General features: G+C 40.5%; 1 protein-coding gene across 3 annotated transcripts in view; it reads left to right on the top strand.

Moving 5' to 3' along the window:
• The first annotated feature begins 8,122 nt into the window (after positions 1–8,122).
• The window catches only part of CCDC90B (coiled-coil domain containing 90B), a 48,767-nt gene continuing 37,328 nt past the window's right edge, over positions 8,123–19,561 (top strand). The window contains exons 1-3 of one of the 3 annotated variants that reach the window (XM_040489504.1): positions 8,123–8,601; positions 13,311–13,430; positions 15,568–15,671. In XM_040489504.1, coding sequence (XP_040345438.1) covers positions 8,502–8,601; positions 13,311–13,430; positions 15,568–15,671 — 324 coding nt within the window. In that variant the 5' untranslated portion in view covers positions 8,123–8,501. The remainder of the gene's footprint in view (positions 8,602–13,310; positions 13,431–15,567; positions 15,672–19,561) is intronic. The other 2 variants (XM_040489507.1, XM_040489506.1) reach the window with 2 other exon arrangements.

Raw genomic sequence — 19,561 nt, 5'->3', positions numbered from 1 at the left:
TCCGCAGCTTATGAGCCAGCTTGACTTCTCTCGGAGGCTCAGGATCCCTCAGCTGCAAACCCAGAGAACTACCTCCCAGGGCTGTTGTGAGGGTCAGAACAAACAGTAAATAAGAAGGGACTCGTGGCCCACCACAAATACACAATGCTTACTTTTTGGTTCAGGGTTCAAACTCTAACTTCCTCATAGTGTGCCCTTGAACAAGTTATGTAACCTCTCTAAACCTTGTTCTTATCTCTACCTACCTTGCAGGCTTGTTGTGAGGCCTGGCAATAATATGTGCACAGCTTCACACCCTACCTGCTCAGTCCATTGAAGCTAGTATTAAATGGGCAGGGACAGGTCCTGCAGGGAAGGGAAGGAATAAGGGAAAGTGAGCAAAATGAATATTGGGGATAAAGGTGGGTGTCAGTGGACATGTCACGACCTAGCGCAGGATTGTGGAAACCCAAGGGAAGCATGATCTTTATCTACTAGAAATGGCATACATCCTGCCCCTTCCCTCTCCTAGATCCATAGCAGACATTGCCAATCAACAGTAGTGTTCTTTCCTACTGCACTGGGATGTGGCCTTGTACAATCCAATGCTTTCTTCTGAGCGGTCCATCGAAAAGAGTTGTCATGAAGATGAAACCTATTTGCCACCCCTGTCTTAGAGAGTTTACATACTGAATGAATGAAAAAAGATGTGAAATAGCCTCTTGGAGGATGAGAGGTCATGTGTCCCTAACAGTAGCCATGATTTCACAGTTTGTGCCCTGTGCCCGATGAAAATAAATGGTGGAGGGGAAAGTGATGGTGCGACTTCTCTGTACCATGTATAGTGCATTCAGTTCTGATCTCCACTCCTTACTTGCTCTGTGACCTGAGACACAGGTCACTTTAGTCTTCTGAACCTCAGTTTTCCCATCTGTGAAATAGGAGCAATAGTCCCCAACTCATGGAGTTGCTAAGGAGCTCAAATGCGTTCATGTATATGAATGGGCTCCCATGAAGAGATAAAGCAACGTATCAGGAGTTCTTTGGAGACGAATGTCCCACTCCATGGTTAGTGAAGGGAGGACATGAGCCACGTGAGGCTTTGGCGAGATTTGCCAACACCAGCGCAGAAACTGGCCCTGAAGATGAGGAGACCCTGAAGTCTTTTTTCCCAGGCAGTTTCCTTTGAGATTCAAGGCAGCCAAGCCATCCCATGAGGAAGGTTTCTCTGATCAGGCACCTTGAGGCTGGAGCTATGGACTCTTCCAGGCAAGGGTTTATCTCTGGCCAGGAAAGATCCTGGCTCTCGAAGATCCTCCAGGTTGGTATCTAGGACAAGAGACCTAGGTGAAATGCATGGCCCTGATTCCCAGAAGTCTAGACTAAAGGAGTGAGTAAAGAACAGGCAAACACCCTTTCTTTTTAATTTTTTTTTAATTTTTTTTTCAACGTTTATTTATTTTTGGGACAGAGACAGAGCATGAACGGGGGAGGGGCAGAGAGAGAGGGAGACACAGCATCGGAAACAGGCTCCAGGCTCCGAGCCATCAGCCCAGAGCCTGACGCGGGGCTCGAACTCACGGACCGCGAGATCGTGACCTGGCTGAAGTTGGACGCTTAACAGACTGCGCCACCCAGGCGCCCCAAACACCCTTTCTTTTTAATGACACTCCCCAGCCTAACACCCTTCAGCAAATCCTCCATAGCCACAAAAGGAGTCAAAGAGAGCTTGAGGGCCAGCCCCACCTGTTCCAACCCCAGCCTCTGAATCCCTCTATCCTCAGCCCATTCTCTCCACCAGCCATTCTCTCAAAAGAATCAGACTCTCCCACGTGTACTTCTGGGCTTTTGCAAGTGCTGTTGCTCTTTGCACACTTCATACCACTATCCACCAACTTCACTTAACTAAATAATTTTTTTACTCATCCTTGCAAATGAAAGACTTCTCAGGGCTTGCTTCCTGCTTTGGGTAGTATAAGCCTCTCTTACACATCCCCTTGGCACCCTTGTCCTTCATCATAGTATTGACTACAGTTAGGCTGATAGCAATCTGAGGGTAGGACTGTGTCTTATGTCTGGATTCTCATGGCTTAGCACAGTGTCTGATACCATAAATAGTGCTCAATACGGATTAGTTGAAGGAATAAATGAATAATCAATGAGAGACACTGTCAGGTGTGATGTAACATTGCAAAATATAATAATGTTTTACCAATTCTTTTGTTTTCTTTTTCTTTCCTTTTCTTTTCATCTTTCTCTTTGCTGTAATCAGCAAACTTGTATTGGGTGTCATTGTGTCAGTGCCAGCTCCTTAGTACAATCAGGAAAAAAAGGTCCCAGATTTGTAGGGGATAGAGGATGGTCACTTTCAAGCCGTGAAAGTGTGAAATGAAATATAAAATAGCACACAACTTTTGTGACAACGGGCTCTTCTGACTCAAGGATTCACAAAAACTGTAAAATTAGTTGCAGAAATAAAGACAAAGGATGGCCTTCTGTTCTGTCCACATACTCCCTCTAGTGTCAAAAACTCAGAGTAAACTAGGGAAGGAAAAGGAGCCCATTGGGTCCCATCTGTGTCTCAAATCCTCATTCACCTGCTTTAAAAACTGCACTTGGATTCCTTCAGATCACCTATTCTGAGAGAAAAGGATAATGCAAGGAGTGGCCCAAGCTGCATCTTCTCTCCCTGAGGTCACCAGAGCTACATTCACAGAACTGGAAGGCTACTGGCCATCTCTTGCAATTATGTCCAGCCTGGGTTCCCAGACCTCTGGGCCTCAGAAGAAAAGTATTGGGGTCCTCAGGAGGGACTTGGAATTTCACAATGCCTGAGGAAATTGTACCATCACTGGAGATGAAACTGAAAACCACCAAAAAAATAGGCAAGTATTTTCGCCTTTAGTTGGACATCATCAGCAAAGTGTTGGATCAGCACTACATATGTCCCACTCACTAAGTGGTAGTTATCTATGTCTTAAAATGATAAAAAAAAAAATAGGAAATTAAGTAATGGCTTCATGTATGCAGTTGGTAAAGAGTGTAAGATAGCTTTAAATTTGGGATTCATAGGAATAAAAACATAATTAACAGTGGTCCTTCACAATGAAAAAGGTAAGACCCACTCCCCTGCTACACTGTTGGCCTCTGAGGTGTGGATAAACTAGGCCAGGCCACGTCTTCAGACACTGAGAAGAGCAATGATTCATAAGCCTGTACTACTGAATGGCAAAAAGTGTTTCCTGGGAAGGTACTCAAACCGGCTTTTATCAGTTTGGGTTTAAAAACTCAAAATCAGGGCACCTGGGTAGCTCCGTAGGTTAGGCACCCGACTCTTGATTTCAGCTCAGGTCTGCGGAATATCTGTGAGTGATAGAAATGAGTATCTCATTTCGTGTAATAACTTCTCTGAGACGCTTCCAGAGTCCTGTTTCAATATCAACATTTTGTCCTCAAGACTTTCATTTCCTGTTTTTGTTTGGAAATCTCTGAGGTCTAGAGGTACCTGGGCGGTGCAGTCAGCTAAGTGTACAACTTTTGATTTCGACTCAGCTCTTGATCTCACAGTTGGTGAGATCGAGCCCTGCGTGGGCTCTGTGCTGACAGCACAGAACCTGAGATTTTCTCTCTCCCTCCCCCTTTCCCTCTCCCCTTCTCCTGCTCTTCCATGTGCTCTTTCTCTCTCAAAATAAATAAATAAGCATGTTTTTAAAATAAATGATTTTTTTAAAAAACTTTCCAAATCTCCTGAGAGTCTACTGTACAAACTCACTTCCTTAGTCTTTTTATTCTTGTTTTCAGTTTTATCTCCACCCATCCCACCCAATCTTCCAAATGAATCCTGTGCCCCAGTCTATCAGATCTCCTCACCAAACTATGACTATATTTCAAACATGTATTGGTTCATTCAACACATGTTTACCGAAGGCTTGTTATGAGCCAGGCATGATGCCAGGTGTTGGAGAAAACAGTGACAGATGTGTCTCTGCCATCATGGAGAATACAAATAGGAAGTGCAGGGGCACGGGCAGGGACACGGGTTCCAACAGGAATTCCTAACAAAAACACAAAGCCTACATGTGACTGGGGGCACAAAAGAGCTGGCATTTAAACTAGGGTCTGAATGATAGGAAAGAATTCACCAGGTAAAGAGGAGGAGAAAGTGCTCCAAGTTGAGGGAATACCATTTGTAAAAGCCCCGAAGTGAGGACTGTGGAGATTACTAAATTATCCTTATTTATGCCAATCCTTTCTCCTAGATCTTATCCCTACAATCTGTGCCTAAGAAAAGCCATTAACACGGGGCTTAAATCTTCTCTCTCCTCGATAACCATGACTGAGAACTATCATCCACAATTGAACTGAAGGATTTCTTCTCTATAACACTTAGATGGCACTAGTCCATCACTGCATTGTGTGGAAGTTATTGGTATACTTGTTCTATTCTCCCAACTAGGTTACAAGTTCTCAGAGAGCAGAAATCTTTGCAAATAGTAGGAACACAAGCAATTGATCAAGCTATGTTTCTTTTAAGTTTTTTTTTTTTTATTCTTTATTTTGAGAGAGAGACAGAGAGCCTGTGTATGCACACGACAAGAGAGGAGCAGAGAGAGAGGGAGAGACAGAGGGAGTGAGAGAGTGTAAGAGAGAGAATCCTAAGCAGGCTCCGCAATGTCAGCACAGAGGCTGATGCGGGGCTCAAACTCAGGATCCAGGAAATTGTGACCTGAGCCGGAATCAAGAGTTGGTCACTTAACCAACTGAGCCACCCAGGCGCCCCTGAGCTGTGTTTCTTTGCACTCCTCACAACATCTAGCCTTAAAGCTAGCTGGCACTCAGAGATTTCTGTGAGTGAAACTGAAAAAATGAAAATTGTCTTCAAGTCTAGAAAGGCAATGATTGTTAAGAACTGTGAAGGGTCTGAGATCTTACCCTATTTGCAAATAACAAGTTAGCCAGCCACAATTTCATGAATGCTGACGGAAGACACGAGACTCCTTGGCCAGAGACAGGATGTAATTACTTAAGGCATGGCCAGCGGCCTGAGCCTCGGCATATTACGCAGCTCCCCCAGCCCCCACTCCCATGGTGATGACATACACAGGCCCAGGCGTGTGCCTGAGTGTGCACTACATCACAGAGAGGAACTCTGAGCAGAAAAACCCAAATCTTTTATAATAGGCAGTAAGCATGGGACGTTTTGCTCCAGAAGGACACTGAATTTCCCAAGGCTCCTCATTATACAAAATTCTTTAAAAAGAGAGTCCATAGCAAAAGGCAGGGAGGGCCTCTGTGTGCAAGACATGCAGAAATGTGAGAGACTCACGGAGAATTACTTCCCAATATTGAGTAAAGTCAACAGGCATTATTAATAAAAGTAGCTCTTGCTTATTGGGTGTTGATATGCGCCAGGCACTGTGCTAATTATTTTACATGCATTACATCTTTTATTCCTGCCAACAAACTTATGAGGGAATATTAACAAATCTATGTGAAAATATTTTTATAAATTAAGGCTTTCAGCATACAAATGGAAAGCAACAATGGAGAGTTTGGAAACACACACAGGTACATCAGGGAGGTCTCAGGGAGTGGTTAGATCTGTTAGCTGGATACTGTCTGGACTCTCGCTCTATCTGCTATTCCTGCTTCTACTTCTGTGCACTTTTCCTGCCCACTGTCAGAGTATGGCTGTCCCAGCTCCCAAATTCACTTGCTGTAGTGCCAACCAGCTTCAGAAGATGATTAAGAATTCCTGACTCGGCTTGCTCGTTCCATGAAAGAGAATGATTGGTGCAGCTTTGGTCACGTGACTAATCAAAACTTCATTTCTGTCGTGGAGTTTTACAGTAATGTAAATAATAACCAATAAATATTAATATATAAAGAGGTGTAGCTTTTTTCATAATCATTACTTTAGGTAATTAAAAATATTGTGGTCCCACTTACTGGTCTTTATCCTCCAGTAGTCTGTAAGCTCCTCCAGAACAGTAATCATCATAACATTAGGCAGAATTACAGTCATATTGTATATATATATATATATATATATATACACATGATGTGCATGTATGTATACATATATATACATATATGTATATGTATAAATATACGCATGTGTATATGTCATAACTTTGATGTATGTGTGTATATATAAAGAATTTATTTATTTTTTTTAAATATTTTTTTAACGTTTATTTATTTTTTGGGGACAGAGAGAGACAGAGCATGAACGGGGGAGGGGTAGAGAGAGAGGGAGACACAGAATCGGAAACAGGCTCCAGGCTCTGAGCCATCAGCCCAGGGCCTGACGCGGGGCTCGAACTCACGGACCGCGAGATCGTGACCTGGCTGAAGTCGGACGCTCAACCGACTGCGCCACCCAGGCGCCCATAAAGAATTTTTTTAAATAATGATATCATACCGATGAGGTTTTGGGGTGATGGTGGGGGCTCAGGAGCTGGTGACCAAGAAAGAATTCTTGAAGATATCTTTGGTGCAAAAAAGTGATTTTATTAACACACAGAACACGACCCGTGGGCAGAAAGAGCTACGTGGGTGCTGTGAAGAATGGCTGGTTTTACACTATGGAGTTGGGAAGGTAAAGTCAAAAGGGAGGCCTCCAGAGGGACTTTGATATGCTAAAGACGACTCCTAAGATACCCAAAAACTTGCTATTGTCAAGCTAAGATTGTTGTCCCTCTAGTAAGGCATTAACATTAAGACAGTAGGGGGTTCCTGGAGAAATATTATACTCTGTATTTGAGAATTTAATTTTACCTGCCATTTCCTTCTTGCCTTTGTTTCCCATATCACTATGGAGGGGTGATGTTGGGGCTCCAGGAAACAGTCTACAGGCTTCTGGAGATTAGCAGAATAGATAAGATTGCCTTTTTCTTGCAACTTACTAAGATATTTGTAAACTGATGGAGACCCATGGTCTGTATGACTGTGATCTCTATCAATTGGCCATTTGTTTTCTTTCCTTTCCTTTGTCCTTGGTCAGCCAAGTGCCTGAAGAATATCACACACATCCCACCTTGGGGGTGGGAGGGGGGATGCTAGCTTGCACTTTGTCCTTAGCCCGCCCCATGCTCCCTCATCTATAGTGACGCTCATAGAATATTCCATGATTCTATAATATTCCCATTTGTATAATAATTCCAATTATATGACTGTATACTATTCCAATTTGGAACATTTGTGCAAGTTGCTGAATCACCTTGAATATTTAAATTATTTCTAAAGTTTTACTATTATAAATAACATTCCAGGGTTTTAATTCTTAAAAATCTTAGCTACAGTTACGGTTATTTTTTCTCAGAACAGATTGTTAGAAGTGAACCTCTGGCTATTCATTTTTATTAGAATTTCATATATATTATTAAATTGCTTTCTAAAGGTACTAACTTACATTCTTGCCAGCAGTGTAAGTGGCCTGATGTAATTGCATATTTGCTGGCATCGATAATTTTTTTTTAATTTTAATCAGTAAAACTGGTATATCTTTATGTTTGCTTTTTCATTTAACTGGTGAGATTAAACTGAGTTTTGTTTTGTTTTTCAATTTTTAAATAACCATTTATATTCCCTCTCCATAAATTGCCTGTTAAAGCCCTTGCTGGCAGGAATCAAGTGCTGTTCTTTAATGTGCCTCAGTGCTTACAATGGTGCTTGTTATGCAACTGATGCTGACAAAGCTTTGAAAACAAATAGCTAGAAAAATCTCAGAGTAACTGTTTACATCCTTGTGAGAATAATTAAGCCACTAAAACCCAACCATTGTGTACCACTTTAGAATTTACGAAGAACATATCAACATACTTGAACCCCAGAATTACTGTGTGTTGTTATTTTTAACATTTTTTCCGTGTGGAACAAAGTCTGAGGTAACAGGTCTCAGAGGGTAAGTGATGAAAAGCAGCATCGCTCTGGAAACGGAGAAATTGTTTCCCTCAAGACCGGAACTAAACTAACTGCAGTTCATCCTCCTGTACACAAGAGGGCAAAGGAGTAGGCCATGAAGCAGCAAGAATGAGCACCTCGCTGGACTACGTTTCCCAGGTTTCTGCGCGATTGCCCGGAACACTCAGCGGATGAGGATTTCAGGTCCCGGGTTGCTGGGCGGTGGGGTGTGACGCAATCTCACACCCAGGGGCGTAATGGCCTCTGGGTTTTCCCGGGGGACTTCCGCTGTTGAACTGTACCTCTGCTAGGAAACGGGCGCCAGAAGGTTCTCAGACAAGGTCCCGCTTTCTTAGAGTGGTAACGTCGTGCGCCGGTTGGGAAAGGGCGGTGGAAGGAGCGGAGCCTCTGTGAACCATGCTCGCGAACTGTGGGTCCGTCTGTAAAGAGGCCCGTCTTAACGGTACCGAAGTTAGAATCTGCGCTGGGAAGGACGTTTGCTGCAGGCCGAAAACTACACTTCCCAGAATCCTCGTGGTGCCAGAACTACGTTGCCCGAAAGCCTGAGCGTGATTCAGCCAGCCTCTCACCTCCACCCACCAGCCTGAAAACAGGAAATGTGGAGTCGCAGTGTTTGGCGGCTCCTGTGCTCTGACGGCCGTGCCGGCCGCCGGGTTTCCATCCTCGGCTGGCGTTTCTCGCCGGCCCTGCGGAGAGGTGAGACGAAACGGCTTGGTGTCGATGCCTGCGTGCTATTTGGGGATATTGCGGGTGGTTTGTGCCACCTCCGGCGAGCGGTAGATAAGAGTGCCACGCCCCTCCCAGTCCCTGGTCCTGGCGACCCCGCCGCTGCATCTCGCCCGCTTAGATTGGGGCGGGAGGGGTCAGGACTGAGTAGAGAACCCCTTCTCCTCTTTTGAGAGCGAGTCCGTGAAAGCCTGGGGCTCCCACCTGGCTCCACCACTAGAGTCCCTCGGGCTTTTCTTTCTCAGCGCTTGGTTCCTTTTTATTATCAAATGAGGCTGGCAATCCCCGCCCTCTCCGAGGTCTGTCTGGAGTAATCTGTGTTCTGAGAGTTCTGGTTTCTTTCGTGGCTTGTTCAGACTTAAGCTGTTATTTGGGTGCTGTCTCGGACCCAGGTTTTTGGTAGACACAGCGTGCATTTCAGGTCAGGCCAGCTGTATTTCGCTGTTATTTCCAGTACTCGGCAATCACATTGTAGCCTTTCAAAGCAAAACAAAACGTGAATACTGGAACCTGCAAGTGTTGAACTTGTTAGCACCACTGTTAGCATTGTGTCCTAAAGGACAACCTGACTTGAGAGGTTAAAAGATGTCCAGAGTCTCCCCGCACTCTTTAAAAACTCTTTAAGGTTGTCCGCGGAATGGGCACTTAGGACTAACCTTAGCATTCTGTTCCCCTTCTTAAATCTTCAGTGCCATGAGAAATGAGCCACCCTGTACCCACTATACTTTGTTCCATTTTGCTAATTGCTTCATTTTACTCACACAGTAAGATTGCAGTGGTTGATCTTGGATCTGTGAGACCGCTGTTTAGCTGCCAGTGTCTGTCACAAGGTATTTGGTTATATATTTATATATACTAAATGTGTTTAGCATACATACACATTATGATGGACTAATTTGAAAACCTTGACCATGACCCACAGAGGGATCTCCTTTAATATTCAGTTTCTTTTTAAAAGATGAATTAGAGAAGGCATGGGAGGGTAATGCAGTTTGTCTAAGTTTTAATAGTGCTGGATTCCTAGGTCATTACTACTTCCCAAACTAGGCAGAACAGAAATCCTGGGGGTACTTTTTAAAAATACATAATTTTAAGTCCCACTCCAGAATAACTGAGTCAGTCTTCAGGGGTGGAGCCCAGGGATCTCTGTGTTACTTCTTAATTCTGGTAATTCTGATGTAGCTAGCAAAGCACATGTCATCTGACCAGCATATAGAAATAATGTATTAGTAACCAGCTGTGTCACTGAAGTGTTGCAACTCTGAATGTTAGTAAGTTAATATAAAACTTGTAGCTTAGATTTAATGAGACATCATTTTACTTGTGTTATCAAAAGTAAAATCTGGCCTTTTCTGGCAGTCTTGGTGCAAGGTAGGCCAGAGTGCTAATCCAAGATATACGACTTAGTAGCTTTGTGATGCTGGTTAAGTCTTTAAACTGTGAGTTTTTTCTCAGTCTTAAGAAAACTACAAGATAGATATGAAAGAATCGGAAGAAATAAGAATGAAAGGAAGGGCTTGGGGTTTTGTACGATTGTATACGTTTTGGGAACTTTTAAGGTATTAAGGACCTGTTATCCCACCCTGAGCTAAGAACAGTGATTCTGGTTATTTGTCTCCTCTACCTATTAATGTGCTTTCAAAGACTTACTCTTAAAAGTGCTTATGAGTTGAAGTACTTGTGACACCCTACTATGGATATCAAATGGCTTTTCCATTTCCTTATTGCCTCTAAAGAAGAGTGCTCTCTAAAGTCCTACTGCAAAGGAGGGGGTCAGCACCCATCTCTTAGGATTGTGAAGATTTAACCAAAGATTACATGACTATTTGAGTACACGAAAGGAATGAATGGTCCACATCCTTCTGAATTCTCTGCCCTCCTCATCCCCATAGTAAATAGTGCCCAAGGTAGGAACAGCAAAGGTAATTCACGCATTGGTGAATTTTGCTCATCCTGTTCCTCCTGCCTGGATAACTCCTCTTTAAGATTTACTATCATTAGTATCTTTTCCAGATAGCCATTCTTAACCCTTTATTCTCATTGAGGGCCAAATGTCTCTTCCCTGTATTCCCTTATGGATATACCTTGATAGCACATGATTTAAAACCACAGCCTTTATCTTCATTGTACCCGTAACACCTAGCACAGTTCCCTTTCAATGAGCAGCTTTCTACAGAACACTCAGAATTGTATTAGGCATTGGGGATTCAGTGATGAGCAATAACAGGTGTGGTTCTTGCTCACAGGGATTTCATAGTCTAATGCAGTGGTCAGCGAAGTTTTTCTGTAATGAGCCAGGTTACATTTTAGACATTGTGGGCAATACGGTCACTTGCGACTACTCTTGTCATGTTAACATGAAAGCCGCTGTTGATAATACGTAAATCAATGAGCATGGCTGGGTTGCAGTAAAGCTATTTAGAAAAACAGGTGGTGGTGGTGACGTGCAGGCTGTAGTTTTCTGATGTGATTCCTGACCTAGTGGGAAAGGTAAGCAGTTAACAGTCATATAAATGTGTAATTCATGAGGTGTGGCAAAACAGTGTTCTAGGATCCTGTGAACAAGCAACACCTGACGTAAAAGAGTCTGGGCAGGCTTTCTGGAGGAGGAGACATTCAAACTGAACTCAGAAGGATAAACATGAGCAGGCAAAGAAAAGGAGAGCTTTCTTAAGTTTTTCAGAGAATTAGAGAGTTAAAAGAATCCTTAAGAGCAGAGAGCCAAAGAGGGGAGACAGGAGACTGCAGCTGCACCCTGCAGATTGTGGCTGTGTGAGGTATTTGGTGTCTCTCCCATATTCAGTAGGAAGCTGCCTTTTGTGAAAGGCATTCAAATGTTTGTTGACTGAAATCAGAGGAATTGTGCAGTAACCTGCCTAGCTCTGAGACCATAACATCTCAGGCAGTTACTTAGCACTTCTGAGCCTGTTTTCCTCATCCATAACATGAGAATTTTAAGGATAAGTATTAGGTGTGAAAGCAGTATCATGTCATATAAATATTACCCTCTCTCCTCCCCCACCAAGTAAACCTTGAATAAAATACTAAACTTCTAATCAAGGAGAGATAACTTCAGGTACTAATCAATCCTAATACAATTGTTACTGGAAATATTGCTGAAACCTGCCCCTCTTTTTCCTCCAATTTTTTCTTTTCCTCCTCAGGTCTAATATTGACACACAGGCACATTGCTGAATTCTTCTAGATGGCACTCAAAGCCAAAAAGATTGCTGACTGCTGTGCTAATATGTGTGTGTATGTGTTCAAAATTGATCCACTTTTACATCTGATTCCCATTATCTCTAAACAATTTATCTGAGTATTTAAATAAATTGATCTAAAGGACTGGCCATCACTTTTTCATCATTTGAATTTAGAGTTTATATTTAGATAGATACTGTTTTTAAACCTATCTTTCCTGCCCACTTACTAGTCCACAAAGTCAGCAAAGACATCAGTTATGTCTGGTTTTCTCATCATCCTCTGTACCTGGTGCTCAAGTGTCTGTTGGCTGGAAGGATATTGCTGGAAGGATATAGGAAAGAATTGCATTTTCCCTACAGTACCTACCAGAAAAGCAATACTTGAGGTTGCAGCTGTGTCTTTTTAAGTACCTACGTATATTAAGTGGTTTGGGATAAAAAAGAGAGACAGCATAGGGTGACAGAGCCTGAACTTTGGAGTCAGAAGACCTGAGTCTGAATTCACTAATGACTCTGTGACTGGAGGTAAAATGCTTTACCTTAGGTTCACTTACCTTATCTAAAATGGATAATGCCACCTTGCCTTTGTAGTATATAAAACATCTAGTACAGTACCTTGTGTTCAATTAATAATTATACTAATTAGCTGTTATTTTACTTAATATATAGTAATAGTAATGAAGTTGAATGTAAACAGAGTTCTTGCTGAAAGAGAATACTTTTTAATGAATTCACCAGCAATATATGGAAAAGGACCGTACTGTGTCTAGGTTAAAAATTGGGAATTTATTGAAATGGTACATTTATTTCAAAGATAAGAAATTTGCTAGGGCTTTTGTGTTGCCTCTAGTAAATACTCCAGGATTTAAAATCAGATTCATTGATTGATTCAACAAAATATTGTGACCCAATTATTTGCCGAGTACCGTTCTAGGTACCGAAGATACAGTGATGAAAAACACAAAGTGTCCTAGAGCTTGTACTCTGGTTCAGAGAGGCGAACAAGACGAGTTCAGATTAGAACTGAGAATTGTGATGGAAATAAGCTGGATATGTAGGAGAGTGGGAGTTCAAAAAGCTACTTTATGTGAGGATGTAGGTATAAATAATTATCATAGCTCTGTGAAAGACATCTTAGCACCTAGGAGAGTTGGATGGTTTCCACTCTTCCAGTAATGAGAGACATGACAGTGATATCCAAAGCTTTTGATGTATATTACATTACAACTTTTTACTGACTCTTAACAAATAAAACATCATACTGAAAGAAGGAAAGGAAGCATTTATTGAATGTTTGCCGTGTACAGAGTACTTTTAGACACTTTTCAGATAAAAGAGTCCAAGGCTCAGAGGAACCCGTTTTCTTCCTTGAAATTACAGAATTCCTAAGCAGAAGATGAGAGAAATGCTTGAGAAGCTAAAGTGGCACACTTGTGTTAGTTCCTACAAGGAAAAAACCCTGTCTTCTCTTTTCAGACTTTTTCACCACCACAACCAAGGAAGGATATGATATGAGGCGAGTGGACCTAACTCCTTTAGAACAAAGGAAATTAACGTTTGATACCCATGCACTGGTTCAGGATTTGGAAACTCATGGTAAGAAACGGATAACTCTTGAAAGAATTTAACAACAGTCATAGTAAATTACCTAGTCAAGACAGTATAATTATTATGGACAATTAAGAATCAGTTGAAATACAAGTGCTATCCATACAGTGGAATATTGTACAGTCATGAAAATGGTATTGTTTGAAGAATATTTACTGATAATGAGAAATACTCAAGATAGAGAACTAACATATAACATTACATATTCAGTATGATTTCAATTATGTAGAAAAAAACTGCAGAGTTTCTAGGCTGATACTAAAGTTCATGTGTAAGTACAAGGACTGCTTAGGAATAGCAAAAAAGAAAAAGGAACAAACACAAAAAATAACGAGTTGTCAAAACAATAATTTAAATTGTGTGATAATACAGGAATAGAAAAGTTGATAAATGGGGCACCTAGGTGACTCAGTCAGTTAAGTGTCCAGCTTCAGCTCAGGTCATGATCTCACAGTTCATGAGTTCGAGCCCCATGTCAGGCTCACTGCTGTCAGCACAGAGCCTGCTTTGGATCTTCTGTCCCCCTCTCTCTCTGCCCCTTCCCTGCTCATGCACATGCTGTCACTCTCTCTCTCAAATATAAATACACTGTAAAAAATAAAAAATAAGAAAAGTTGATTAATAAAATAGAGTTGTATTCAGATAGGTAAACATAGATATTTTTAGCTAACAATAAGGCATTACAAATTAGGGAAAGGAAGAGCTATTTAATAAATTGATAAGATACATGACTAGCTATTTGAAAAAATAAATTCCAGGTTGATTAAAAGTCAAATGTATGGGTTACCTGGGTGGCTCAGTCAGTTGAGCATCCGACTTCGGCTCGGGTCATGATCTCGCGGTCCATGAGTTGGAGCCCCATGTCGGGCTGTGTGCTGACAGCTCAGAGCCTGGAGCTTGCTTTGGATTCTGTGTCTCCCTTTCTCTCCGTCCCTCCCCCACTCATGCTCTCTCTCTCTCTCTCTCGCTGTCTCTCTGTCAAAAATAAACATTAAAAAAAAAGTCAAATGTAAAAATATGAGGGAAAAGTTAAAAAAAATGCTAGAATACTTTAAGACTTTTAGATTGAGGAAACGACATAAAACTCAAAAGCAGTGAACTAAAGACTGACGTGTGACTACTGAAATATTTAAATCTGTATATCAAAGGGTGTCATCTGTAAAGTTAAAAATATTAGGAATAGACATAATAATGAGCCTATTGCTTTAATACACAAAATTCATATGAACCAATAAGGAAATGTTCAGTATCTTATAGGAAAATGGGTAAAGGCCATAAATAGCACACAGAAAAATATAAATGGGCAATAAATATATGTAAGGTGCTTAACTAAGGAAATGCAAATTTTAAGTATAAAAATGCTATGCCATTTCATTTTTTAATGCCAATTATAAACTGAAAAAGAAAAAACTAGCAGTATCCAGTGTTGATATAAATATGGGGAAATGGATCAGTGGGAATTAAAATTGCAGAATGCTTTTAGAGAGTAATTTAGCATAATCTGAAATTTTTTATTGTAACCATTTTTTAAAAAGTAAAAAATTTAAGGGTGCCTGCGTGACTCAGTCGGTTAAGCCTCTGACTTTGGATCAGGTCATGATCTCACGGTTTGTGAGTTTGAGCCCCGCGTTGGGCTCTGTGCTGACACTTCAGAGCCTGGAGCCTTCTTCAGATTTCTGTGTCTGTCTGTCTCTCTCTCTCTCTCTCTCTCTCTCTCTCTCTCTCTGCCCCTTCCCCACTCATGCTCTATCTCTCCCTCTTTCAAAAATAAACAAATATTTTTTTAAAAAGTAAAAAATTTAAATGATGAGGAAAGTTATTCTAGCTGTCTATGTTGATATGGATATCATTTTTTAAAAATATAAACATATGTTGGGCACCTGGGTGGCTCAGTCGGTACACGTCCCACTTCGGCTCACGTTGTGATCTCGCAGTCTGTGAGTTGGAGCCCCACGTCAGGCTCTGTGCTGACGGCTCCAAGCCTGGAGCCTGTTTTAGATTCTGTGTCTCCCTCTGTCTCTGCCCCTCCCCTGTTCATGCTCTGTCTCTCTCTCAAAAATAAATAAACGTTAAAAAAAATTAAAATATATATATATATATACACACATGTATTTGCTCTCTACAGGATTTGACAAAGCACAAGCAGAAACAATTGTATCAGCATTAACCACTTTATCAAATGTCAGCCTGGATAGTATCTATAAGGAGATGGTCACTCGAGCTCAACAGGTAATATTTTCATTATTATCAATTGTGACCATTTCATTAGACAATCTTTTGCATATGGCATCTCTGTCAACCCACCCACCTGCCAAACATACCTGCATCTTTCTCTCTACAAAGGGACCAAAGAACAAAAGCAAAACTCTTCAGTAAAGTTAGTATCTAAAGAGATTGAGGAGTTAGAAGAGTCATAATAAAATTATGGTCACACAGAGAATGAAATTTTTGTCAAAGCTTTCATTGTGTGAGATAATTATATATTATTTGAATTATTTGAGGTGGTGGTAGGTGATGAGTGAAACAACTTCTTCCCCACAGAATACCTACCACAGTAGAAAAGCTAACCTATTAGATAAAAACATTTAACTGCAGTCAGGTGTATGTTCTGGTTAACTTTCACAAACGGAAGAGACTTAATTAAACATGGCTGGAAAGGATTTCATTAAGATGCTTTAAATTTGAATACACAAATTCTTAAAGTCAGATAATGCCGTTTACTAAGAACTTACAGTGAGAGATGCACAGGGCTGTGGATTTCTCACATATTATCTTATGTAATCCCTCTAACAACCTTGCAAAGTAGATAGAATTATTCTACTTTGCCACTGAGGAGAGAATCAGATTAATTTTTTACAGTTGTCATTGTGGTGCTGTGGAGAAAAAGAATAATTTTATATAAAACATAGAATAAGCTAAATGAGCTTGACTGTGGAATATAATTGATAAAACTCATAATCGTGAATTAATCACTATGATTAAAAAATGTTTACTTTCTGTAATTTTATACACACACACACATACATGTATATTTTCTTTCCCTTGGACTTGACAAATACTTCATTTTTACTTAGGAATTAAGATTTTCCTTCTTTTTTTATTCCTCCTCTCCCAAGTGATGCACTGTTAATACAACGTTGCATTAGTTTCTTAATGTACAAAGTAGTGATACACCAATTCTATACATTACTCAGTGCTCCCCCATGATATAGGTAGTCACTATCTGTCACTATACAGTTTTTTTATAAGAGTCTGTTTCTTGGTTTGTGTCTTTTTTTACCTTTGCCTATTTGTTTCTTAAATTCCACATCTGAGTGAAATCATAAGGTATTTGTCTTTCTCTAACTATTTTACTTAGCATTGTAGTCTCTGCCTCCCTCCATGTTATTGCAAATGGCATGGTTTCATTCTTTTTTATGGCTGAATAATATTCTATTGTGTATATATACCACATCTATATCCATTCATCATTCTATGAGCACTTGAGCTGCTTCCATAATTTGACTATTGTATATAATACTGCAATAAACATAGGGGTGTATGCATCCCTTTGAGTAAGTGTTTTTGTTTTTTAATGTTTGTTTATTTTTGAGAGACAAAGTGTGAGCAGGGGAAGGGCAGAGAGAGGAAGACACAGTAGCCAAAGCAGGCTCTGGGCTCTGAGCTGTCAGCACAGAGCCTGATGTGGGGTCGAACTCACAAACCATGAGACTGTGATCTGAGCCAAAGTTGAATGCTTAACCAGCTGAGCCACCCAGGTGCCCCTTGAATAAGTGTTTTTGTATCTTTTGAGGTAAATACCCAATAGTGCAATTACTAGATTATAGGCTATTTTTCATTTTTTGAGGACCCTCCCTACTGTTTTTTATAGTGGCTACACCAGTTTGCATTCCCACCGACAGTGCAGGAGAGTTCTTTTTCTCCACATCCTCGCCAACATGTGTTGTTTCTTCTGTTGTTGATTTTAGCCATTCTGACAAGTATGTGAGGTGAAATCTCATTGTAGTTTTAATTTGCATTTCCCTAACAAGGACTGATGCTGATTGAGCATCTTTTCATGTGTCTGTTAGGCATCTGTATATCTACTTTGGAGAAATGTCTGTTCATGTCTTCTGCCCATTTTTTAATTGGATTATTTGTTTTCTTGGTGTTGAGTTGTGTAAATTCTTTATATATTTTGGAAACTAAGCTGTTATCAGATGTGTCGTTTGCAAGTATCTTCTCCCATTTCATAGGTTGCCTTTTAGTTTCGTTGATTGTTTCCTTTGTGCTGCAGAAGCTTTTTATTTTTATGTACTCCCAGTAGTTTTTTGTTTTTTTTTTTATTTCCCTTGCCTTGGAAGACATATCTAGAAAAATGTTGCTACTGCTAATGTCAGAGAAATTACTGCCTGTGCTCTCTTACAGGACTTTTCAGTTTCAGGTCTCGTATTTATGTGGTTAACTCATTTTGAGTTTATTTTTGGTATGGTGTAGGAAAGTGGTCCACTTTCTTTATTTTGCAAGTAGCTTTCCGGTTTTCCCAGCACCATTTGTTGAAGAGGCTGTCTTTTTCCCATTGCATATTCTTTTCCTCTTGTGTGAAAGATTAATTGACCATATAATTGTGGGTTTATTTCTGGGCTTTCTATTCTGTTCTACTTTGGGGACAATACCATACTGCTTTGATTACTACAGCTTTGTAATATAACTTGAAGTCCAGAATTGTGATACCTCCAGTTCTGTTTTTCTTTTTCAAAACTGCTATGACCGTTTGAGGTCTTTTGTCATTCCATACAAATTTTAAGGTGATTTGTTCTAGTTCTGTGAAAAATGCTGTTGGTATTTTGATAGGGTTACATTAAATCTGTAGATTGCTTTGGGTAGTATAGACATTTTAACAGTATTTGTTCTTCCAGTCCATGAGCATGGAATATCTGTGCATTTCTTAGTGTTGTCTTCAGTTTCTTTTATCATTGTTTTGGAGTTTTCATAGTACAGGTCTTTTACCTTCTTGATTAAAGTTATTTCTAGGTATTTTATTATATTTGGTGCAATTGTAAGTGGGATTATTAATTTCTCTTTCTACTGTTTCATTATTAGTGTATAGACTGCAACAGATTTCTATACATTGATTTTGTATCCTATAATTTTACTGAATTCATTTATCAGTTCTAGTGGGTTTTGGTGGAATCTTTAGGGTTTTCTTAAATTTTTTTTTTTCAACGTTATTTATTTTTGGGACAGAGAGAGACAGAGCATGAATGGGGGAGGGGCAGAGAGAGAGGGAGACACAAAATCAGAAACAGGCTCCAGGCTCTGAGCCATCAGCCCAGAGCCGGACGCGGGGCTCGAACTCACGGACCGCGAGATCGTGACCTGGCTGAAGTCGGACGCTTAACCGACTGCGCCACCCAGGCGCCCCGGGTTTTCTATATATAGTATCATGTCATGTACAAATAGGGAAAGTTTTCCTTCTACCTTACTGATTTGGATGCCTTTTCTTTTTGTTGTCTGATTGCTGTGACTAGAGCTTCCAGTACTGTGTTGAATAAAACTGGTGAGAGTAGACATTCTTGTCTTGTTCCTGACCTTTGGGGAAGAGCTCTCAATTTTTCTCCATTGTGTATGAAGTTGGCTGTGGGTTTGTCATAAAGGCCCTTATTATGTTCTCTCTAAACTTATTTTGTTGGTGCACCTGGGTGGCTCAGTCGGTTAAGCATCCAACTCATGATTTCAGGTAAGGTCATGATCCCACAGTTGTGAGACAGAGCCCCACGTCAGCAATAGAGCCCACTTAAGATTCTCTTTCCCTCTGCCTCTCCCCTGCTTGCACTCTCTAAACAAACAAACAAACCTACTTTTTTGACGGTTTTTATCATGAATGGATGTTGTACCATCTTGAATGCTTTTTCTGCATCTATCAAAATGGTCATATGGTCTTTATCCTTTTTTTTATTATTAATGTGATGTTTCATGTTGATTGATTTGCAAATATTGAACCAGCTTTGCATCCTGGGAATCAATCCCACTTGATTGTGGTCAGTGATATTTTTAATATATTGTTGGATTCAGTTTGCTAATATTTTTGTTGAGGGTTTTTGTATCTATGTTCATCAGAGATACTGGCCTCTAGTTCT

Source organism: Herpailurus yagouaroundi, unplaced genomic scaffold (genome assembly GCF_014898765.1).
Source record: "Herpailurus yagouaroundi ecotype Mexico unplaced genomic scaffold, PumYag 180, whole genome shotgun sequence".
Lineage (NCBI taxonomy): Eukaryota > Metazoa > Chordata > Mammalia > Carnivora > Felidae > Herpailurus > Herpailurus yagouaroundi.
This window is presented reverse-complemented; position numbering and strand designations above follow the sequence as displayed.